The sequence below is a fragment of the Vigna radiata genome, chromosome 9, assembly GCF_000741045.1.
Source record: "Vigna radiata var. radiata cultivar VC1973A chromosome 9, Vradiata_ver6, whole genome shotgun sequence".
NCBI lineage: Eukaryota > Viridiplantae > Streptophyta > Magnoliopsida > Fabales > Fabaceae > Vigna > Vigna radiata.
The window spans coordinates 6,201,081-6,225,566 of record NC_028359.1 but is presented as its reverse complement, the minus strand read 5'-3'; the positions used below and the strand labels follow the sequence as shown (position 1 = coordinate 6,225,566).

The following is a 24,486-nucleotide window of genomic DNA, read 5'->3' as shown; positions in this document are numbered from 1 at the left end:
ATCTACATTCAAGAGAGTGTGATATTTCCTTAATGCAAGTAGAAGATCTATGCCGAGAGCTTATTCTAAGATCTTTATACATTAATAATTGAATAGAGTATAAAAGTTTGAACTTTTAACATGATCTTTGAATCTCAATTTTTGGTACTTACCTCACGATATTTTATCATCTTCCCTTTTAATAAAAATGTATTTATTGTCCTTTTAATATATATGGTAACATTTTATATCTTATAAAAGATAAATGATACTCTATGATAACATCTTGTAACAATTGTTATTTTGAAGATGATTATATATAAACACGTATGAAATACATACAATAGAAAATGATCTATCTATATCTAAATAATTGTTCAAAATATGTTAAGCTATACTCATCCATTCTTCTTAATTCAGTTACAAAGTGGGTACTTGCATAGACATTTAAATGTTGTAAAGACAATACTAGATGAGTGAAAAATCTTATCTCGTAAACAATACACCTTTTAATATATATGTATCATGAGTATTTGTATCAGCAGACATTCATCAAATAAATTAGAAAATTAGATCCATTCTATTGTTTAAGTTATCTTGATTATCTTAATGATGTTTTTAGCTAAATTTGAGATCTATCTTATAAAAAAAGTATACAATATTACATTTTAAATGGTTAATATACTCTTTTTCGGATAAACAAATAAGTAATAGTTATGAAACAATAATAAATACTAAGTTTGATATTTTATGTGAATTACAATTTGATTGACCAAATTTTATAATGTATTTATAATCTGTCTTTCTTAGAATGACGTCATTAAATTTTCCAAACGTACTATCCAAAGTTAATAGCACTTTACAATTTAAAGACTGAATAAGAAGATTATTACTTTTTTAATTATATCCAAAGAAAGCAAAAGGGTAGTGTTGTAGTTTTGAGAAAAAGCAAGGGCCAAAATGAGTATGGATACCTTCCGTAAAAGAGTCACCGCAGGGAAGACGACCCTACATACCTTGTTTTTGGCGCACACACAACACACCCTTCTCTCACTCTGCCAACTACAAAACCTAACCCACAAAAAAAAAAACCCAACACAAATTTTTTATAAAAAAAAGAAAAAATTGTTAGGGTTTGACCCGAATCGCGCAATCGCGTGCGACCCACACAGTGGAATCCCACACACCGATTCGGACAACAACAACAGCAGTATCATCATCATCATCATCGACTTCTTCGTTTCACTTCTCTTCCTCTCCGGGTTTTTTCGATCCACGTTCGCGATTTTCCAGAGAGAGAAAAATCGAGGCCACTTAGAGAGAGAAAGCAATGGTGGACGCACGCTGAGGCGTTTTCACGCGGAGGGAAAACCGAAAGATTCTCTTATTCTCTGTGTTGCTTGAATTTTGGAGGGATTTGGGGTTTTCTTTTTTCCTTTTGTGGGGTCTCCTTTTTTTTTTTCTCTTTCTTTTTTTTTTTCCCAAAATTGAATTGGGTTTATTTTATTCTGGGATTTTGTAGTGAGAGTGATCTGATTTGAGGGTGTTTTTTCGCTGGCACGTGTCATTGAAATTGTGAGACAGTTTGCATGCAATCCGGTGGGGGGTCCGGCCGGAACCCCGGAGTGGGGCGGGCGGTGACGTCGTCGGCCGCGGCGTCGCCGACTTCTTCGTCTTCGGCGTCGCAGTTGGGGTTGGACTCTATGCAGCAGCAGCAACAGCAACAGCAGATGGGTTCTAGGCAGGTGTGGATTTTGGGTTTTAGCGAATTTAGTTGGATATTGTGGAGAACATGTTACTGTGACGAGTGATGTTGGTGCTTAGTGTTGTGTGTGTGTGAAAAGATGACGTTAGTTTTGTGGGTTTTGATTTGAACTTTGTTGACTTGACATGGCTGATGTGGGGTTTTGGGAATGGGGAGTGCCGTGCATGTTGGAAATTGTGTTGTAGTGAGATTTTGTGTGTGTTTGTTGTTATTAACAACCTCGTACTTGTCTGACCTGGTTTGTCGGGTTTGTGGTTGTTTATTTCAAGAGCATTTAATTTTTGAGGTGTACAAGAGGAGTCAAACTAGGCATGTTTTAATTTTGGAGAATGTGCTGGAAAGAGCAGTGAACTTGGGTGCGAATGAGTGTTGCTGACTTTGTCACTTTTCAGCCAAGTTTCCTTTCTATCGCAGTAATGTCTGAACCTTGACGTGCTGTTTGGATTTTTTAACTATTCTTTTTGCATTTATTTTATGCTCTCGTGTGACGTTTACTTATTGGCGAACTTAACTATATGCTGTGGATTCCTAGATTTTCCTTTTAGAACGAGGGTTATGAAAAAATCTGGGTAGTACGTATTTTGGTTTAAACCGAACACCCCCCTTTAAGGTGCTACATTGTTTTAATTGTTGCTTAAAGATCGTTGATGTATATTACGGCAAGACAGGCTCAAGTTGCAATTGTTAAAAGTGTTGTGTTGTCAGCTTCTGCACTGTTAATCTTAGCCTTAATTGTTTCTTATCACTTACGGTTATGAGTAGTGAAGCCTTAGTGATGTCTTAAATTTCAATTTGTCTGTTTCTTGTGGCTCTTAGTTTCGTATCTAATGGGATATTTGTCGTTATAACGATTTATTTCTCAAAATATTATGATAATTGTTATATGCCTGATTTCCTGCATGTTTTGCGGTAATGGTGGTTAGGGATTTGTCAGAAGAAGTCATAATCATGGTCTTTTCTTATGTGTTGTAAATAGCCTACTTAAAATTCCATGATTTTTTCTTTCCAACCTCTGTTCTTTAAAACCGTAATCTGTGAATATGATTGTGAATCCTGTAACCTAATGAGCTTGTTGTGCTTAATAATTTCTGTATATTCTTCTCTGTCTTGGCATCAATGAACTTTGCATTATGATTTTATATTTGTTGTTTCTAGTGCTATCTTTTCACCTGATGATTGGTGCTACATAATCATGACTTTTACATAACTCTGTACATGCACAGTCATTTCAACAGCAACTGCTTAGAAAACCCGAAGGGAATGAAGCATTTCTAGCTTATCAAGCAGGGCTTCAAGGGGTATTTGGGAGTAACAATTTCTCATCTCCTAATGCCATGCAACTGCCTCAGCAGTCTCGGAAATTACATCTTGGTTCCAACCAAGAAACCCAGCTAAGGAGTCAAGGTATTGAGCAGCAAATTCTAAATCCTGTCCATCAAGCATACCTTCAGTATGCACTCCAGGCTGCACAACAAAAGTCTACTCTGGGAATTCAGTCACAGCAGCAAACTAAAATGGGAATGTTGAGCTCTGCATCTCAGAAGGAACAGGAGATGCGTATGGGAAATTTGAAAATGCAGGAAATTCTGTCTATGCAGGCCGCTAGTCAAGCTCAAGGATCATCCTCTAGGAATTCAGCTGAGCTTGTTGCTCGTGGGGACAAGCAAATGGACCAAGGACAGCAGATCACACCCGATCAGAAGAGTGAAGGAAAGCCTTCAACTCAGGGACCAACTGTTGGAAATTTAATTCCTGGGAATATGATAAGACCCATGCAAGCACCAGAAGCACAGCAGGGCATCCAAAATGTTGTAAACACTCAGATTGCAGTATCTGCACAATTGCAGGCTATGCAGGCATGGGCACGGGAACGTAATATTGATTTATCACATCCTGCAAATGCGCACCTAATGGCACAGCTCATTCCACTGATGCAGTCAAGGATGGTCTCACAATCTAAGGTCAATGAGAGCAACATTGGTGCTCAGTCATCACCTGTTCCAGTTTCAAAGCAGCAGGTCACTTCTCCAGCAGTTGCAAGTGAGAGTTCAGCACATGCAAATTCATCGAGTGACATGTCTGGGCAGTCAGGTTCTTCAAAAGCCAGGCAGACTGTTCCACCCAGCCATCTTGGCTCAACAACAAATGCTGGTATAGCTGGTAACTCCAGTGACATGGCAACGCAACCATTCAGTGTTCACGGTAGAGAGTCTCAAACCCCTCTAAGGCAGCCAGTAGCAGCTGGATCTCGAATGCCCTCTATGCATTCTCAGCAGTCATCTGCCAACACGAATTTAGGTGCTGACCATTCATTGAATGGAAAAACTTCATCATCTGTTCCAGAACCTCCTCAAATGCAGTACATCAGGCAGTTAAACCAAGGTGCTTCTCAGGCTGGAGGTCCATCAATTGAAGCGGGTGTAGGAAATTTTGCCAAATCCCAAGGACCGCCAGCTCAGATGCCTCAGCAACGAACTGGTTTTACAAAACAGCAGCTGCATGTGCTAAAAGCTCAGATACTAGCATTTAGGCGGCTGAAGGTCAAAACTTTTTCTTGTCTCTTATTTCACCTGTTCTGTGTGCATCTTTCTGCCTTATGTCTGTGTATGTATGTGGTCCTTGAAAGGATGTCCTTTGCATAATCAATTTCGTTTTTCTGTTGGTTTGTAGAAAGGGGAAGGTACTTTGCCTCAAGAACTTCTTAGGGCTATTGTTCCTCCATCTCTTGAGACACAGGCACAACAGCTTAATCATGCTGCAGGACAGAACCAAGACAAATCTACTGGCAATATTGCGGCGGAACAAGCAAGCCACATTGAATCCAATGCCAAGGAGTCACAGTCAGTCCCTGCTATTAATGGTCAAAGTTCTTTAAAGCAGGAATCATTTGCCAGAGATGAGAAATCCACTTTACCCCCTGTTCATGTTCAAGCTGTTGCACCACCTGTGTCGAAGGAATCTGTTCCAACATTATCTGCTGGAAAGGAAGAGCAGAAATCAGTTGGATCCTCTGTTAAGTCGAACCAGGACAGTGAACGTGGAAACAACACTCCTCCTGTTAGAAACGAGTTAGCACTGGATAGGGGGAAGGCTATTGTGTCACAGGATCCTGTATCTGACACAATGCAAATTAAGAAACCTGCACAAACTAGCACTGTTTCCCAGCCAAAGGATGCGGGATCAACTAGAAAATATCATGGACCTTTATTTGATTTTCCTTTCTTTACTAGAAAACACGATTCCTTTGGTTCATCGATGATGCTAAATAACAATAATTTGTCACTGGCATATGATGTCAAGGATCTTCTTTTTGAGGAAGGAGTGGAAGTACTTAATAAGAAAAGGACAGAAAATTTAAAGAAGATTGAAGGTTTATTGGCAGTAAACTTAGAGAGGAAAAGAATTAGGCCAGATCTTGTTTTGAGGCTTCAAATTGAAGAGAAAAAGCTTCGCCTTGTAGATCTTCAGGCACGCTTAAGGGATGAGATTGATCAACAGCAACAAGAGATAATGGCAATGCCAGATAGGCCATATCGAAAGTTTGTTAGGCTGTGTGAACGTCAGCGCATGGAGCTTGCTAGACAAGTGCAGGCATCTCAGAGAGCAGTAAGGGAGAAGCAACTAAAATCAATATTTCAGTGGCGCAAGAAGCTGCTTGAGGCTCACTGGACCATCCGTGATGCCCGCACTGCCCGCAACAGGGGGGTTGCAAAATATCATGAGAAGATGTTGCGGGAGTTCTCAAAACGGAAAGATGATGACAGAAACAAAAGGCTGGAAGCTTTAAAAAACAATGATGTTGACAGATATAGGGAGATGTTGCTGGAGCAGCAAACTAGCATCCCTGGTGATGCTGCAGAGAGATATGCTGTTCTTTCAACTTTCTTAACCCAGACTGAAGAGTATCTACACAAGTTAGGAAGTAAGATAACGGCTGCTAAAAATCAACAGGAAGTGGAGGAAGCAGCAAAATCTGCTGCAGCTGCAGCGCGAGTGCAGGCATGCTTCCTTAAGTCACTTCCTCCTCTACTTCCTATGTTTTATGAAAATTCTTCCTGTTTCTTTACACTGTTTTTCTATAAAATTGTGTTTGAAGGGTGTCTGAACATATTCTTTTGGAGTTTTTACATGCCTCTGATCCATATCTTGTTTTTGACAAAAGGGTCTCTCTGAAGAAGAAGTCAGAGCAGCTGCAGCTTGTGCTGGAGAGGAAGTCATGATTAGGAATCGCTTTCTGGAGATGAATGCTCCTAGAGAGAGTTCTTCTGTCAACAAGTGTGTTTTTGTTAGTCTATTTTTAGTTTCCTGTCTTAACTTTTCATGTATGTTAGCTTATAGTCTTGAAAATGTATTTTGTAACTATTATTTTAAAACTTTATTTTATTGGTTTGTACAATATGTATGTGATGTTTGAATGATAAACATTTTGGCTACTTTTCAGATATTACAACCTTGCTCATGCTGTTAGTGAAACAGTCATAAGACAACCATCAATGTTACGAGCTGGAACATTGAGAGACTATCAGCTTGTAGGTTGCTACATTATATGAAGCAATTACTCTTAAAATTGATTTCTCTATAATGTCTTCCTGATCAAGTTTCCAAGACTTTGATACATTATTCTTTTCAAGGTTGGTTTGCAATGGATGCTTTCTTTATATAACAACAAGTTAAATGGAATTTTGGCGGATGAGATGGGTCTTGGCAAAACTGTACAGGTTAGTATTATTTTTTTTTTGTTTTTCTTGCTTAGATTGGGAAGAACGTTTTATCATTATTATTATTGTTTTTGCAGTTAATTGACTTCATAGTTCATTAAGTTTGTTATGTCACTACATGGGATATATTACATGTTTATTTGTATTTGTATGGGTAATATTAATTATCCCTCTTTCGATAACTTGTATTATTTTCTCACCAGGTTATGGCTTTGATTGCTTACTTGATGGAGTTTAAAGGAAACTATGGCCCACATCTTATAATAGTACCAAATGCTGTTTTGGTTAACTGGAAGGTGAATTTTCAATGAATTCATTTGGTGATATTTGTTTTTCTGTGATCGTATTCTTAACATGGAAATTTATGTTCATTATGCAGAGTGAGTTTTATAATTGGTTGCCATCTGTTTCTTGCATATTTTATGTTGGAAGCAAGGATCACCGGTCAAAGTTATTTTCCCAAGTTAGTGTGCCTTAACTAATTACTTAAAATGTTTAAAGTATTGTTATTCATTGATGAATTTTCTTTTAGGAGGTTTGTGCTCTGAAATTTAACGTCCTTGTGACTACTTACGAGTTCATCATGTATGACCGGTCAAAACTATCAAAAATCGACTGGAAGTATATCATAATTGATGAAGCACAGAGAATGAAGGATAGAGATTCTGTTTTAGCTCGTGATCTTGATAGATATCGCTGTCAAAGACGTCTGCTTTTGACAGGAACACCATTACAGGTCAGCTTTGCTTTAACACCATATGCCTTATAGTAAAAGGTAATGTCTGTGATTATATGTATTTATTCATTTTTAATTTTTGTTGTTTTCCAGTTAGACCAAACTCTACCAGTTTGATCATCACGTCCAATGTATTCTATTGTTCAACTTGTGCTTCCTTTTATAAAAAAAGTTTCTTTACATTTTCTAAATACACGCACATGAGTAATTATTGTTTTACTTGCTGAACCATTTAAAAAACCAATGTTAAGAATATTTTGATCCCATAACGTGGAAGCAATTTTCAATTTAATCATTATACAAGAAAAAAAAATTTCAGTTCCAGTGTGTACAACTGTTTTCCATTTTGAATTTATTACATTTGGGAGGGTTTATGTCTAGCAAATTAAAGAGTGTCCCACATATGGACCAGCAGTATTTTATCTTTTATCCCATTTCATGGCCGTTATTTTCAATTCAGTGGGCGTTTGCATCTTTTGTTGTAGCTTCTTACCAATCTCACTGTGTTGTTAAGACATGAAATTGAACTTTGAAATCGAGTGTTAGAAATAGGGACCAAACATATATTTAAGCCAAAATTTAAAATACGCTCCAGTTGTGATTGTTGCAAATTAGGAAAAGTGCATTTGATGACACGGCTAGATTTAGTTTTGTCTTGAGTTGGGCATACCTGATGAATGAGGCTATGCATGGTACTAGGCTGATTAGTTGTTGTATTCTGTTCATGTAGTTCTTTTCCGACCCAAGTTAGTTATCTTGCGATGCTATTATGATATATGTCTGTATTTTAATTTTAACTACATTCAAAAGTTTGAATAAGTTTTCCTGTCAATTTTATTTCTAATTATGTTAGTTGTGCTTCTTTAGCCAGTAACTGATAATGTGGTAAAAGTTTAGAGCATTGAAGTGTATGTTCTACATGACTATATAGTGTCAAGTTGATGCCAATGGACATCATTTAGATACATGATACAGTATAAATTTTGTTGATCCAATTATAAATGGTGTGTTTTATGTCTCTGCAGAATGATTTGAAAGAACTCTGGTCTCTCTTAAATTTACTTCTTCCTGAAGTTTTCGATAATAGGAAAGCCTTTCATGATTGGTTCTCTAAACCATTTCAAAAGGAAGGTCCCACACAAAATGTAGAGGATGATTGGCTTGAGACAGAGAAAAAAGTAATTATTATCCATCGACTTCATCAGATTCTTGAGCCTTTCATGCTCAGGCGTCGTGTTGAAGATGTTGAAGGTTCCCTTCCGCCAAAGGTGTGATTATAGCCCCCAAACTTATGCACTTGCTCATAATCTGGTTTCTTAATGCTAATACTGATCCTTCTTTGCAGGTTTCCATAGTTTTAAAATGTAAAATGTCAGCTGTCCAAAGTGCCATTTATGACTGGGTCAAATCAACTGGTACCCTTCGTCTTGATCCTGAGGATGAGAAACGGAAGCTTCATAGGAATCCAGCATATCAGGTGAAGCAATATAAAACTTTAAACAACAGATGCATGGAGCTGCGTAAGACTTGCAATCATCCATTGCTTAATTATCCATTCTTCAGTGACCTATCCAAGGATTTCATTGTAAGATCTTGTGGAAAATTGTGGATCCTGGATAGAATTCTTATAAAACTTCAGAGAACTGGGCATCGAGTTCTACTTTTCAGTACCATGACCAAACTTCTAGACATCTTGGAAGAATATCTACAGTGGCGAAGACTTGTTTACAGAAGAATTGATGGGACAACAAGTTTGGAAGACCGAGAATCAGCCATAGTGGACTTCAATAGCCCTGATTCAGATTGTTTCATCTTTCTGCTTAGTATTCGAGCTGCTGGACGAGGGCTTAACCTTCAGTCTGCTGACACGGTTGTCATCTATGATCCTGATCCAAACCCTAAAAATGAGGAGCAGGCTGTGGCCAGAGCTCATCGTATTGGGCAGACAAGAGAAGTCAAAGTTATATATATGGAAGCTGTTGTTGACAAAATCTCTAGTCATCAGAAGGAGGATGAGCTGAGAAGTGGAGGCACTGTTGATATGGAGGATGAACTTGCAGGTAAGGATCGCTACATTGGGTCCATTGAGAGCCTCATTAGGAACAATATTCAACAATATAAGATAGATATGGCTGATGAGGTTATTAACGCTGGACGGTTTGATCAAAGAACAACACATGAAGAGAGGAGATTGACACTGGAGACATTATTACATGATGAAGAAAGGTATCAAGAAACTGTTCATGATGTTCCCTCACTACAGGAGGTTAATCGCATGATTGCCAGAAGTAAAGAGGAAATTGAGCTGTTTGATCAAATGGATGATGAATTTGATTGGATTGAAGAGATGACACGGTATGATAATGTGCCTAAGTGGCTTCGAGCCAATACAAGGGAAGTAAATGCTGCTATTGCTGCTCTATCAAAAAGACCATCAAAAAATACTTTATTGGGTGGTAATATTGCCATGGAATCAAGTGAAATTGGTTCTGAAAGGAAAAGGGGACGACCCAAGGGAAAAAAGCATCCTAATTATAAAGAGTTGGATGATGAAATTTTGGAATACTCTGAAGTAAGCTCTGATGAAAGAAATGGATACGCACATGAAGAAGGGGAAATAGGAGAATTTGATGATGATGGGTATAGTGTGGCTGATGGTGCTCAGACTATTGATAAAGATCAATTGGAAGATGGTTTGCTTGGTGATGCTAGATTTGAATTTCCTCAATCCTTAGATAGCACCAGAAACAATCAGATGATTGAAGAAGCTGGTTCCTCGGGGTCATCCTCAGACAGTCAAAGATTGACGCAGGTAGTGTCACCATCAGTCTCCTCTCAGAAATTTGGTTCCCTCTCTGCATTAGATGCCCGACCAGGTTCCATTTCAAAAAGGATGGTATGTGGCTAATGGCTATACTTGGGATGCTGATATTTTTTCTTTTCACTGATTCTTTTGTGCTATCTCATTATTATTGAATATTTTATTATGATTTTTAAAACAGACAGATGAGTTAGAGGAAGGGGAAATTGCAGTATCTGGTGATTCTCACATGGACCATCAACAGTCTGGAAGTTGGATTCATGATCGTGAGGAAGGGGAGGATGAACAAGTACTGCAGAAACCAAAGATTAAACGCAAACGCAGTCTTCGTGTTCGACCCCGTCATCCCACTGAAAGACCTGAAGAAAAATCTGGTAGTGAAATGGCATCTCACTTGGCAGTCCAAGCAGACCACAAATATCAAGCGCAGCTTAGGACTGAGCCAGAATCCAAAGCACTTGGTGACTCAAATGCCAGCAGGCATGAACAAAACACACCATCATTAAAAAATAAACGAACTTTGCCTTCACGGAGAGTAGCCAACACATCTAAATTACATGGATCACCAAAGTCTAGTCGATTGAATTGCATGTCTTTACCTTCACAAGATGGTGGTGAACATTCCAGAGAAAGCTGGGAAGGCAAACCTGTTAGTGGATCTTCAGCTCATGGCACTAAGATGACTGAAATTATCCAGAGAAGGGTATGCATCTTGAATTGACTAATCTTGTGTCTTTTTCGACAGAGGTCATGTTTGCTTATGGAGTGGATCTTACTGCTTCAATTCACTGAGAACAAGCAGAAATTTATTAGTTTTTCCTAATCTACAGCAGTAATACAATAATAAACATAATGTATGGTTGCCAATAAGGGTTTGTCCACACTGCTGAATTAAGAGGGTTGTCTGGGGTTGAGTTCTTACTCGTACATTGGTTGGTCATTTTTAAGTACTAGTGTGAGTCCTTGTTGAGGCTTATGGCATGCCCTAACCCTGTAATGAGGAAACTTCCCCTCCCCCCTAAGAAACTAAATTGCTGAGGTATAGGCTTCAATCTGGAAAATATTTGGCTTTCATTCCCACTTTTTGACTAGACTTATTTGCATGCTATAAAAGTTATTTTCAATGTTCACTAAAAATTATTTGAAACTCATTTCATTTCTGTTCTGGCAGTGCAAAAATGTAATTAGCAAGCTCCAAAGGAGAATAGACAAGGAAGGTCATGAGATTGTACCTTTGTTAACGGATTTGTGGAAGAGGATTGAGAATTCCGGAAACAGCCTGTTAGATCTACGAAAAATTGATCAACGAATTGATAAATTTGAGTATAATGGAGCAACAGAGCTTGTATTTGATGTGCAGTTCATGTTGAAGAGTGCAATGCATTTTTATGGTTTTTCACATGAGGTGAGGTTCCTTACCTGTATCTGTACTACATTGGCTTTTCGATGGAGGCTGTTGCACCTTGGCCAATCGGTTCCCTGAAATTACTTGGCATATTTGGTTCAATGATTTGTAGATATGCATAAAAAATTTAAAAAATGATAGAAGTTTTTCAAAATTGATAACATTCATAATTAACAATAAAAAGTCATTGGTACAAGTAAACCAACAAAAGGAAAATACAAGTTTCCTAGATTGGAATTATCAGTCATCATCATCTTCTAATTTCAAGTCTTTATTATTATCACGCTTTTTACATCTATAGAATTCAAGTTGGGAATTAAAATCCCAAAAATAACCCTCTATAAAAGCCTTGATGTAATTCCTTTTGGACTCCACTCATAATGCTGTTGTAGGGCTCCTGTATGGTGCCATTTTGGTCTGCTTCAACTGCTACACTAAACTGTTCTGCTGCAGCTAAGCCTGCAGTGGGCTAGGGCTCTGCCACAGTGCGCTATTTAACCAAGCCTGTAGTGATTTTTGAGGAAATCTAAATGTACGATCTTGAGTTACTTTGATACAAGCCAAAACATAAACTTAGTGGAGATACAACATTTTTTGAAGCCTTATTTTTAATTATGCATTAAATTCTATGTTAGTATTTTAAGGCCAACTTAATTATAGTAAGGTATGCCCGCCTTAGTTGTGGATTTTGTGGACTGCCTTAATTATAATGTTGAGGGGATGTGTTTAGTCTGACATCAACTGAAGATATGACACAAATAGTGCTAACAAATTCTTGACTATTTTTGTTTTACAATTAGTGTTGTAGGTTTTAGTTAGGCCCTTAGCCAAAAATTCTAAGAATTAGTAATTGCATCTTAACTCGTTTTTTCCCTTTCGTTTCCATGAACTTGGTGAAACATTCGACTACTAACTTCTCAAAAACTGGTTGGAAAATTTCCAAAGGATTTGTTGTAGCTAGCTGATGGAAGTCTACATTAACTAGAGATAAGACTAATTTATAATATATAAGTAGGTGTAAATCTTACTTCACAAGCCAGTTTTGTGAGGTTGAGTTAGGCTTAAAGTTCACTTTTTAACATGGTATTAGAGTTATGGTTAGAGCTTATTCTAGCTATATTTGTTGTTTGTTGGGCATGTTGTTTCACCTGCTATCGAACCGTTATCAGACCACTCATTAATGTCTAGTCTCACACTCAAGATGTATATATCTCAGCGTGAGGGGGTGTGTTGGAAGTCTTATATTGACTATATATAAAGTCAATTTATAATATATAAAAGGGTGCAAATCTCATCTTATAAGTCAGTTTTGTGGGATTGAATTAGACTTAAAGTTCACTTCTTAACACTATCCTATTATGCTAGTTGAGCCAAAGTTGAAAACAAAAGTCTACGAGATTAAAGAAGTCCATAGATTAATTGGTCACTCTTATCTTCCTTTTACATCTTTTGTCCTATCTTGACTGTAAGATCAGGCTTTTGTGTCTACTGTTCGATGATATGTTTGTGATGGATTTACATGCCTTTAGCTTAAACCAATTCAATCGTTTATGTTTCTAAGGGAAAAAATCTATCCAAATGAAAAATCCTGGTTCTGACGTCCATGATTACTTCTGTAGATAATGTGATTACGGTTGTATGATCTCTTCTGATTCCCAGTAGAATTTATACAAAATATTTGGTAACAGGTATTTTTTTTTGCAGGTAAGAACTGAAGCAAGGAAGGTTCATGATCTCTTTTTTGATATCTTGAAAATTGCCTTTCCTGATACGGACTTTCGAGATGCAAGAAGTGCACTTTCTTTCTCCGGTCAAGCTGCTACTGGTACAGTAGCATCCCCAAGGCAAGCGTCTGTTAGCCAAAGCAAGAGGCACAGGCTGATAAATGAGATGGAATCTGAGTCATACCCTTCACAGAAGTCACTGCAACGTGGATCAGCTTCTAGTGGTGAAAACAGCAGGATCAAAGTCCATTTGCCACCGAGGGAATCAAGAACTGGAAGCAGCACCAGGGAGCAACCTCAGCAGGAGGATTCTTCACTTCTAGCTCATCCAGGTGAACTGGTTGTATGCAAGAAGAGAAGAAATGACAGAGAGAAATCTCTGGCGAAACCCAAGACTGGTCCTGGTCCTGTTTCACCATCTAGCATGAGAAGTCCAGGGTCATTGAAGGATGCTAGATTAACTCAACAGGCTTCCCATGCACAGGGGTGGGCTGGGCAGCCATCTCAACAACCGAATGGATCTGGTGGCTCAGTTAGCTGGGCAAACCCTGTAAAGAGGCTAAGAACAGATTCTGGGAAGAGAAGACCAAGCCACACGTAGTGTTTCTCAGGAATACAAGAATGGTAAATAATGGACATATTTTGCTACTACTAGTTTCGGGAATATTTTAGTGGCCCTTTCATAGATTTTTACCTACCCCCATACTGTTAATATAGATTAGGCCTGAAAAAAGTGTATTTTACGGCTACGTAAATGGTTAAAATGTAAGTTCTCCAATTTTTTTGTTTGGATATCTGCATCTTGTAGCTATTAAAGCTTTAGATGATAGCTGAAACTTTTGTATATTAAGTCCATAAAATGCATCTGTGGTAGGTCCTGTTTCCCTTTGTGCCAATTCCTCCACAACTTTGTTTACATGAAAGATGCTACAATCAATTAATTTGTCTCTAAAGAACAAACATAAGAAAAGAATGAAAGTAACTCAAGATAATATAAATATTTCAGAAAGCTAAAACATCACTCAGAATATATCAAATGCCCTGAGCTCTGCTATGCTTATTTTAGAAGTATATCACAATTAGGGAATGCATTGATACTCCTTATTATTTCCATTTTGATTTGTAGTAGATATTGACTTTTCATAATATATACTGGGAGAAAACTTGCAATATCTTACATATGATACTATGCAATACATAGTGATGTCTTTTTAATTGTATTTAAAATTAGTTTGATAATAGTATCAAATGTTTTTGTCGTTTAGGTAAACGTATATGAAGTCAACTATATTGATGAGAAAGGTATAAACGGATATTTCGTTGTGTTTTTTTTTTTCTATTTATACATCTATATTAGGAAACTATTGAAACAAATAATATTTAGATTATATATATATATATATATATATATATATATATATATATATATATATATATATATATAAAATTTATTTTATATCATTTTTGTTATTAGAGATATCGTATATCTTTTATCTATTTATTTATTGTATTGATTTCAATTGCTTTACACTTATAATTACATTTCATTATTATTTTTTCTTTTTTAAAATTTACATCTTAGTAACTTTTTTAAGTTAATATGGTACTAAAACCCTTTGGAGTTTATTTTTATTCTAATTTGTTAGATTCTTTCATAATCTTATACTTGAGCTCTCTCTTAATATGATAAGATATATTGAAAAATTCACTTCATCTAAAGATATGCCCAAATCATAATATAAAAATGAATGTTGACCTTATCTTAAAATTCAATTTTATAAGTTTCAATCATATTTAAACTCTATTTTCTCAATACTTTTTAATTCGTTTACTCCTTTATTTAAATTAGTTAAAGAAATAAGAAATTTGTATTATTTCAAAATTATCCTCATCATCTATAAAGTAGTCGAGTATTAGAGAAAAAGTTATTTATTAATTCCAATTTTTATATTTGTTTAGTATAAAAATTTTAATTAATAAAGAGTTTTTAGGAAAAAGATATTGAATTACAAACGGGTCTTATGAAAAGAAATAGCTTTGTAATTAAGGATGAATTAAGCAATTATCAAACAAAAATATATATAAAGTCTTAATTTCTTTTCCTTTTCCCTTGTCTTTCATAAACTAAAATTATCAATGATTTTTTCTTAAATTTCAGAACTGTATACAACATTTTCGTCCTCAAAACCTAAAACTAGAGTCAGTGAATAGCATTTGCTTTTATGAAAGGAGAAAAACACAAAAAAAATAGAAGATGCTATTATGCATGTGTTGGAGAAAAAAACATATGTACCTTGTAATATTACTTTTCTTCATTTGATGCACTTTTTCCAAAATACATCTGACAAAAACTGAAAAAGGAATAAAATAGAAAACAGGTGGAAATCCACAACAATCATTTTGCCATAAAAATGAAACACACTGCAGCCTTTGCAAATTGCAATCTTTGTACAATGTTGTAATGAAAACCACTTTTCTACTTTTAATCAAGCGATAATAAATTATAATGAGTGAAAATATTATTTTAATAAAAGAATTTAAGATAATAAATGTGTAGTTTTTTTATATATATTATTTATCAAAAGGTCAAGGTAAATTAAAAAAAATTACATTAAGTAATCTTAAAAAATGTAAAAATTAAGAGTTCTGTACATGAAATCATAGTTAGTGAAAAAGAAAAGTTTTTGTGAATCATGTTATTGTAATTTTTTGTCCTTTTCCTAAATAATATTTGGCAGAAAAGCAGTGATTAAGTGACTAAGCAGCATTAGTTTTTGGTTTAAAAATAAGATGAGATGATTATGAGGTTGAATAAAATATGTTGTATATAACATCATGACTCCATTATCATAAACTAATATTGCTATGCTTTTTCATGGAAGAATCGCTTTCATTGCCGAATTTAAAGGATTTAGATTCTGTCAAATCTGCTTTCATTGCAACTGCAAGGACACACCAACATCAGTTACTGCATCTTTTATTTCTCTTAATCAAAACTACTTTTATTTCTCACATGCATTTAATCTCTACCTTAATGAATTAATGTTTATGTTCATGTAATATTTGAGTAATTATTCTCAAATTATACAAAATTAGGTTAATTATTACTTGTTTTATTTATCTCTATTAACACAATATTCTATTATTCAATAATAGGATCAGGTTTGAACCATGATCTAGCACCACATGCTGATCCCTCGTTATCCAACTGAAGGAACATCTGTGTTCCTATATCATTTCATATGTATCACAAAACATAAACTTCTCATAAATAACATGCTTTGGAGTGACAAAAGAAAATCCCTTAACTTCTCTTTCATTTTCAAAATGAAAATTTTAGTTCTTTTTAAAGGATAAATATATAAATCTTGTTGTAGGGTACATGACATAGACCGAACGGTCTGCATTCAGGATCATTCGATCTACCTGACACACCAAACAGAAGTCAACCAATGTAAATGATTTTATTATTGATTATTGATAATTGATAAGAAAACTGTTTTCAAGTACCAGACTGGATTTAAAGGTAAAATTGTTTTATTGGACCTAGGCGATTTTAAGATCATGAGATAACCTATAAATAAAGAACTAAGCCGCAAAGGTACGTAAATTGAAAAACTCATTAAGCGTCAGAGTACCTTTTGTAGATATTTATTTATCCTCCCTGTTCAGATTTGAAGAGCTTGAAGTAAGAAGTTCAGAAGTCAGAAGATAGAAAGATTACAATAATAAAGTTAGTCTCTTAACTTTACACAAATTTATACCGAAACACTTGTAATAATTATATATTATATATTGACTGATAATACTCTATATAAAAGAGTAGTAATACTATATAGAAGAGTAGTTTCTACTTAGATAGATTTCATAGATATATAATTTTGTATTATATAAATTTTCCATTTGTTAATTTTTTTATATATTATGATAAGTTTATTATTAAGTTTTTTGAAAAACAGTATATGCATATTATATACTTATACGTGATTGTTTATTATTTAATACCTAATTTGTAATACTTTCATTAGTAATCTAAATATGTTAAATCAGGATATTACACTAACTACTAAAAAGAAAAGACCATCATAAAAAAAATGACAATTCATTCCAAAGTTGAAGGAATTGATCTAATTTAGATTGTAATCTTAATTAGCATTATGCAGTATAAGTGGCATCTTCTTAGCTTTCCATTCTTTTTTCCATTATTGCCTAAATTCTATGAACATAGTAAAGAATAGCTTCATCCTCTTTCATTCTTTATTCTTTCAAAACTCAATCCAACTAACCAATAACAACCTTAAATTTTTGGATAATTCCTAATTGCTGCCAATTATCTTCAATGAAATTTATTTATCCTAATTATAGCGGAAGCCAAATTGATAAAGAATAAAAGACAAATTTAATAAAAATATATTAACAATGCAAACTCGTTTTTTTTTACAATGTCATTAACAAAGTATTAATCAATAGGTAAATGTCGTTTATTTTTTTTTTCTTTTGGAAAATTAAGAAACATAATAAATTCTCCATGTTTAAAAATATATTTATAAAAAGAATTATATTTTACTCTTTCCTTTCTTTGATAGCACAATATATAAACTACTTAAAAATAATAAAGGTTATTAATAACAAAAATAAATAATTAATATTGTCTAAAGTTTTTAAAATAACAATTAAATAGAAACAAAAGTATTTTAAAAATACAACTTGTAAAACTTTTATTAATAATAATAATAATAATAATAATAATAATAATAATAATAATAATAATAATCTATTTTTAACTTTTAAGTCATTCCTATAGTGAATTACAGTTGATTCTCAATATAAAAACTCACACTAACAATACATAAAAAATACAAAGTAAAAAAGGAAGAAGATAATTTACCCTAGTCACATTCCATGTTAATAAATTATTAAGATTCACCAGTTTCAAAATTAAGTATATCCAATTTTAATAGAATAAATTTTGAGTCATTAAAACATAAGTGGAGTAGTGTATGGCCAAATTAGTCTTAACCAAGGTTCTAACATTAAAAGGTATCCATGGTAGAGAGGAGGAAATTGATTTTTTGATGTGTAGCCAAACAAGCACTTAATCCATTCAATTAGAGAAGAGTAAGAATAAAAAAAGATTGCATGAGGAAATGAATGGTACATTATTTACAGTGAAACTGTGAAAGAGTAACAAACTAAGAGGAAGGAGAATTTTCCACTATCCATAATCAAGTACATTACATTTAATGAGGTGAATTAACATGACTAGAACATCATGTACAAGTAAGATAAAATGAGAAGAACATGTCATACATGCAACACTAGGGATCTAGGGATCTGCCTTACCAGCAACCTGTTCATCACTAGAATCATCTTCATCTTCAGTTAGCTCCTCATCACTGGATTGTTCTTCTGTTGCAGCTCCTATGTCCTCAGGTTTAGCATACTTCTCACAGTATTCTGAAATTTCAAGTAGATGTTACATTCAGAAACCAATGCTCCTTTAAAATCATATAGAAATTGTTTGTTTGCAGCAATCTTAAGCCTGGAGAAACAAATCAGCTCAAAAAGAGTGCAGATTCTCTGCTGGGTATTTTTGGTGCCATTTGCTGAGTATGGAAAACACATTGATGTTGGTATATTTAATTATTTTTAATATACTTTAAAACATCAAAATCAGTGTCCATCAATGTATTTTACAGCAAAGAAAAAAAAAACAGCACAGACTCCAAATTCACTCAAAAGGGGTACTTTCTATAGTGTTCATAAAAGTTAACAAAAGACAAGTAATTCTAAATTTCCATATGAATAATGTATATACATAATGAAGAAATGTAAGAACTAGAGTGTGAACCTTGAGTTAATTATCAAATTATCTCCATGGACAAACTCAATAGAAGGTTTATTTCCTTACTTTTCTGTTTAGGATTAAGAGGAAGTGTCAAAGCAGTGGCAGAGATTGAGGTAAAATCAACTCTGTTGGCAGATGATGGCTATAAATAGTAGAGTTTATGATGCACTCAATTGAAGAAACAGAAGCAAAAGATTGTCTGATAGCAATTGGATAACAATAGGGGAGTGTGAATTATCAGTAAAATGTTGTAACTGTTTGTGAGAGGTGTAGGTCAATGTGTATAACATAGTAGTTCATGGTCCATAACTCACCATTTTGAGGTCAAAAATTTGGTGAAGCATCACTCATGATTTAGAGTTTACATAAAGTTAAATAAGGAAGAACAAAATAAAGCCTGAAATATAACATAGCAATGAGTACCTTTAACCTTTTGTTCATAACTGGCTCGATCACGCATCAGTAAAGCAGCAGCTTCTCCATTTAAGGGGTCAGATGGATTGGGATACAGAAGAAGTTGTGGTAAAAACACCTCAAACACATTGACAAGATCTGAAGGAATGCATATACTTTAGACAGAACACAATAAACCAAAAATTTCTGAATAGGAAACCAACTATTTTCTCAGATGGTTTAAAGAAAGAACAAGAAAGAACATTACCAAACATGGGACTCCAGGTTTGATTGATAACATCAAGACAAACTGATCCTGACCTGAAGTTATTATCATTATCCATTGTGATCACTTAACTATTCTTAAAATCAACACAAGGTAAATTACTCAAGGTATATAGTTTCATAGCAATAGTTCAAGGTTCTTACATCTCATCAACATTTGGGTGATAGATCCTATTGATAAACCCTATGGAAGGAGATTTATAAGGATAAGCTTCTGGCAGCTCAACTCTTACTTTCCACACACCTCCATGATAAGGACCTGCAAGGAACCATCACAAGTATGAGTCAAAGGATTAAGAAAAATCGAAGGTCCATAATTCAGTAACAAACTTTCAAAAACAAGCATTCGATCTCAGTTCAATGTCTAGAACAGGGACAGAACAATAAACAAAAGTAAAAAGAAAAAAGCAGCAACTATCATGTACATAAATTCCTAATAACGAAAAACCAATCCATAAAAAAAAAAAAACATCTCCATCTTTTCTGGTAAAAAATTGTTGTCCTATTAAGACTTAGAAAGCAGCAATATGAAGAAGGAGAAATCAATAAGAAAACATATATAAATTGCTTTGTGCAATAATTCTGCAGAATGCAAACGGAGCAATCAACACATGAAAGAAAAAAAGAATTACAAGGAGACAAGATTACGAGTTCTATGAGAATCTTGATGTTGCCGACCAAATCTAAATCTAGAACCACCGAAGTCAATATAGGGTTAATCAGCACATACCCACAATAGCAACCGATCTTCTTTCATCCAAAACAATTCACAAAAAAGCACCAAACTAGTAACAAAGATAAAACAAAGGAGAATTTACTCTCATTGGGTCCATGGAAATGCACATAAAACTCTTGCATTCCATCATTAATCATCTCCACCTTGTAGTCACTCATCATCCTAACAATTGAAGAGAAAAAACCCAGAATCAAGACAAGAATCCGGAGTCAAACTCAGACACCCAATTAGAAAAAGACTGTAACTTGAATCAAAACAAAAGCAAAAAAAAAAAAAAAAGAAAAAGCTGGGTATCAACAGTTTCATCAAGTCCATCTCTCGCCGCTTGCTTGGAGAAGACATGGTGTTTGATTTTCCCTTGAGTGCCTGTGATGTTTCCTTTTCTTTAGTTACTTGCTTTTCAGGAATTAAGAGAGAGAATGAGAGAGAGAAAGATTTGGGAAGAAAAGGAAGAAGAGGTTTGTGGGAGACCTTTGCTTGTGCAACTGGAAGAAGAAAAATGGCTCAGACAGCAATCACCAAAACTGAGACTTACATAGTAACAATAATAATCACAAAAATATAAAAATACTTTTATCAAATACATTGTTTACAAAATCAGTGTGTTACAAAATCTAAATTTTCTAAAAAGAAAAATCCACAGCTTTGGCTTTTGTTGAATAATCAAGAACAAAATCAAAAAGCTAAACAAAAATAGAAAAGAAAATAAGGTTGTGAATAGAAAATAGACATTGAAGTAATAGCCTACCCTTTTCCATGCCTTACAAGATTCCTTCCAACCTAATTCCCATTTCCCATGTTGCACCTTTTCACCGTCTAAGTTAAAATATTCCACCTTTAATATTTTTGGTAAATTAAATAATACAAGATTTGGTCACGTACGCTTCATTTTGTTCCCACGTCATAAACCCTTACCTACACTCACATGTCAAATTCAACATTAAAATCCATTTCAATTCTATACACTTTTTCCACTTTACTATATGATATCTTTAAGAAATTGTTCACGTATTTTAAAGCATATAATCACTTCAATTGCTTTTCTAATACATCATTTAGAGCTTAGTTTTCATTGTTCTTATCCTTTCAAAGATATAACGTGTGGCAGCATCATCCATATCCCACATTATTCTGCACTGGGACCAACAAACGGATTTCGTGACTTCTTTAAGAAAAATCACTTCATTTTATTTAATTAATTTTCATAGCTTCAATCACCAACTTTAATTTTTTTAAATAATATAAAAGAAGCTAATTAAAGTAAAGATAAATTATATGTTTTTTTTAAAAAAATTCACTAAATTCCTTCCAACACATACATTAAGAAAAGGAAAAAAAAAATTAACAACTTTTTTCTATAATTACTTTATATACATTGGGGAACGAGGAAGATGGGAGTGATCACGTGTGAGAGACCCTGAGTATAACTCTTAAGAGGTTTCTACTAAAAAGAATATACGGACGAATTAAACATACATTGAAACGAAAGAGATCTAGAGATTATATAGGTATGAGACTATACAGTTGAAAAATAATTTTAAGGAATTGATTTGACTACTCATATTAATATATGCATTTATTTTTTGTAATTTATAAACTTCATTATTAAACGTGCTTGGAAAGTTTGGTGTTTATGTGTGGGAATAGTCACCTTTAAATTGTGTTAACATGATCCAAATCTAAAACAAGAACTCTGTCACATATTCTTATTACTGTTGTCTCTCACTACAACAAAACATCAATTTTGAATTGAAAATTAAAATTTTAGAAATATAAATTTGAAACTTTGAAGAAATTTAAATAGTAAAATGTAGATTTATTTTGTAAAAGATGAAGTTATGGCACAGGGTTCCTTACTAGAGGTGTTGGTTTCGTAGGTTATCCTAATTACAGTGTGTGAGTGTTGTCGCATATAGACAACAGCGTGACTTCATTATGTTGATGATTCATTGTTTCAACTTTGTTGGACGGTGCTCAAGCTTTTTCTTTGTCTATGTAAGGACAAAGCCGTGTAAAAGTTAATTTCAGATGCATTTCACTTCACTTTCGACAATGGATAGATACAAATTTTTAATCAGAAACAGAAAATAAAACAAGTGGCTGTGATTATTTCAGGTACAGAGCACAATTTTTTATTTATTATTATTTTTTTTCTAGTAAATCCAATAATTTCACGTAATTAAAATTAATTTAAATACTTTTTCTATTTTTAAAATATTTTAAAAATAAAATCGTGATAAATTTTGCTTTTTAAAATAAATAATATTTTAAATGTATAATGATTGAGCATCACTTAACATGAAAAAAATTATTATTATTATTATTATTATTATTATTTAATAATTTGCTTTCCGACATTGGAAAATCAGTGATGGAATGGATGGGCCATCTAGAGGAGAGGGATATGAGGAATTTGGTTCCCTTTATGTTACCAATTGCTAAAGTCAAATTCAACTATTTTGCAGGTTTATTTATGTGTTATTTATCATTACACAATTTATATTTAGGAACCAAAAGATCTATTACACTTCAAATATGTTCAATATTTATTTGCTATATATATTGGTAATATTAATTTTAATTTCTTTCTCTCTAAATTTGTAATGACAATCAACAAATGAAATTGTAAATGAATATGATGTTAATAGTTTAAGATATTTTACTGTGGATGAAAATTTATATCTAACATATATGAAAAGGTACTATTATTCTTTTAGGTGGGAATAACAGGATATATGCAACGTATCTAAAAATAAAAAATAAAAATACTATATTATTGACAGAATTTATTAAATAAAAATAATGTGGCCCTTGGGCCAAGCTAGGCGGAAACTTATAATCTATTTTAAATTATAGGTCAAACCAAGTCAAAGTTGTTTGTTTGTTTGTACGATTTTAAACTGTTTAGTTAATGTAATTTATTTATTAATTTTCAACAAGAATTAGTGTTCAATTAATTGTTTTTACCTTTCCCTTAATGCTTCTTTTTCCTAATTAACAAATAATGATTTGATAACTTTAATTATTAAAAAAATTTTCTATCTACATAAAAATTCTAATATAATTTATCACTAGAGATCTTACCAAGATATTAAACATGAATTCGTAGATAAGTGACAAGATTCTGGTGGTGTCTTGAGAGTTTTTGTAGGTCCGAATGAAAAATGTTGTTGTTTAAAAGAAGAGATCCAATTGCAAAAGACTCTTTGTCGCATAAATCAATAACATGGTATATATTTTTATGAATATAACGAATATGAGTGATTATTAAGTAAGTATTCATAAGAAAAGTATTAGTTGTATCTATAGGATTAATACGGTCGTAAGTTTATGTTATCATTAGAATAATATTTACCTATGTATAATAACAATGGAGTTAATAATAACAAAATGATATCTTATCATAAATAATAATTATAATATAAAATTACTGAGATTAGTTATGATATGTGAATATTGTCTTAAATGTAAATTTAAGTTGCTCAACAATGAAGAGAGGTTTAATGGATCTTATTGATCAATGTTCTTTAGGATGTCTATTGGACCGGATTGAAACAATTAAGAATAAATACATGAATTATTAATCACCTGTTAATTTTTGTTTTACCTTCTTGTTGGTTACTTAAGAAAAACTAAGATTTTTGTTAAACAATCTAAGTACTTTTTTCACAAGGGAATTGAGTTTAAATTAAATTTGTGAACTGTTGAACAAGCTATGTGATTGAAATTGTTGGATTAGGGAAGAGTGAATTGCATCAAACAAATTTGGTGATTATAGTGAAAAAATAAAAATCTCATCACATAATATATTTTACAATAGTAAAGTGTTTAGCAAACCTTTGTACTAAAGCATTCAATTAGATTTTTTTCTTAATTTATAATTGTCTCATCTCATTGGAATTTCCATTTGCTTGCTTAATCAAGGATTCAGAACAACTAGGTTAATGAAGAAATTAAAAGGATTTGATGGGCTTGCAATGTCAATAGGGAATTGCAATGCTATCCGAAGAAATTCATTATATCATTAATTTAAATACAAAATTGTTATGTATTTCAAAGTTCTAATTGTATTGAAA

General features: G+C 33.5%; 2 protein-coding genes across 4 annotated transcripts; one reads left to right on the top strand and one right to left on the bottom strand.

Annotated features, from left to right (window-relative positions):
* The first annotated feature begins 995 nt into the window (after window positions 1-995).
* On the top strand, window positions 996-14,044 carry LOC106774005 (probable global transcription activator SNF2L2). 2 transcript variants are annotated; one of them, XM_014660791.2, is made up of 15 exons: window positions 996-1,401; window positions 1,502-1,724; window positions 2,968-4,284; window positions 4,415-5,743; window positions 5,907-6,019; window positions 6,186-6,273; window positions 6,376-6,462; window positions 6,666-6,758; window positions 6,842-6,925; window positions 6,995-7,198; window positions 8,224-8,466; window positions 8,544-10,094; window positions 10,201-10,722; window positions 11,191-11,424; window positions 13,129-14,044. In XM_014660791.2, exons 2-15 carry the CDS (start codon window positions 1,569-1,571, stop codon window positions 13,747-13,749), a joined length of 6,642 nt encoding a protein of 2,213 aa, XP_014516277.1. In that variant the 5' UTR covers window positions 996-1,401; window positions 1,502-1,568; the 3' UTR covers window positions 13,750-14,044. The 2 variants fall into 2 exon arrangements, with proteins under 2 accessions (XP_014516277.1, XP_022642228.1); XM_022786507.1 differs by lacking the exons at window positions 996-1,401; window positions 1,502-1,724 and adding an exon at window positions 1,745-2,157.
* Window positions 14,045-18,283: 4,239 nt separating this feature from the next.
* LOC106772986 (ubiquitin-conjugating enzyme E2-23 kDa) lies at window positions 18,284-21,006 on the bottom strand. 2 transcript variants are annotated; one of them, XM_022786242.1, is made up of 6 exons: window positions 20,709-21,006; window positions 20,493-20,572; window positions 19,819-19,933; window positions 19,658-19,710; window positions 19,427-19,548; window positions 18,284-18,605 (listed from the first exon to the last, which is right to left on the bottom strand). In XM_022786242.1, exons 1-6 carry the CDS (start codon window positions 20,750-20,752, stop codon window positions 18,570-18,572), a joined length of 450 nt encoding a protein of 149 aa, XP_022641963.1. In that variant the 5' UTR covers window positions 20,753-21,006; the 3' UTR covers window positions 18,284-18,569. The 2 variants fall into 2 exon arrangements, with proteins under 2 accessions (XP_022641963.1, XP_014515131.1); XM_014659645.2 differs by having other exon boundaries at window positions 19,420-19,548; window positions 20,709-20,997.
* Window positions 21,007-24,486: the final 3,480 nt, after the last annotated feature.

What these genes read in the sequence shown, in the direction of transcription:
- LOC106774005 (XM_014660791.2), top strand. Translation starts at nt 1,569, where the DNA reads ATGCAATCCGGTGGGGGGTCCGGCCGGAACCCCGGAGTGGGGCGGGCG. An exon ending in CATTGAGAGACTATCAGCTT is followed by an intron (nt 6,274 to 6,375) that starts GTAGGTTGCTAC and finishes ATTCTTTTCAAG; the next exon opens with GTTGGTTTGCAATGGATGCT. An exon ending in CTGAAATTATCCAGAGAAGG is followed by an intron (nt 10,723 to 11,190) that starts GTATGCATCTTG and finishes CTGTTCTGGCAG; the next exon opens with TGCAAAAATGTAATTAGCAA.
- LOC106772986 (XM_014659645.2), bottom strand. Translation starts at nt 20,752, where the DNA reads ATGTCTTCTCCAAGCAAGCGGCGAGAGATGGACTTGATGAAACT. An exon ending in GAGATGGACTTGATGAAACT is followed by an intron (nt 20,573 to 20,708) that starts GTTGATACCCAG and finishes TTCAATTGTTAG; the next exon opens with GATGATGAGTGACTACAAGG. An exon ending in TTTCCATGGACCCAATGAGA is followed by an intron (nt 19,934 to 20,492) that starts GTAAATTCTCCT and finishes GGTTCCTTGCAG; the next exon opens with GTCCTTATCATGGAGGTGTG.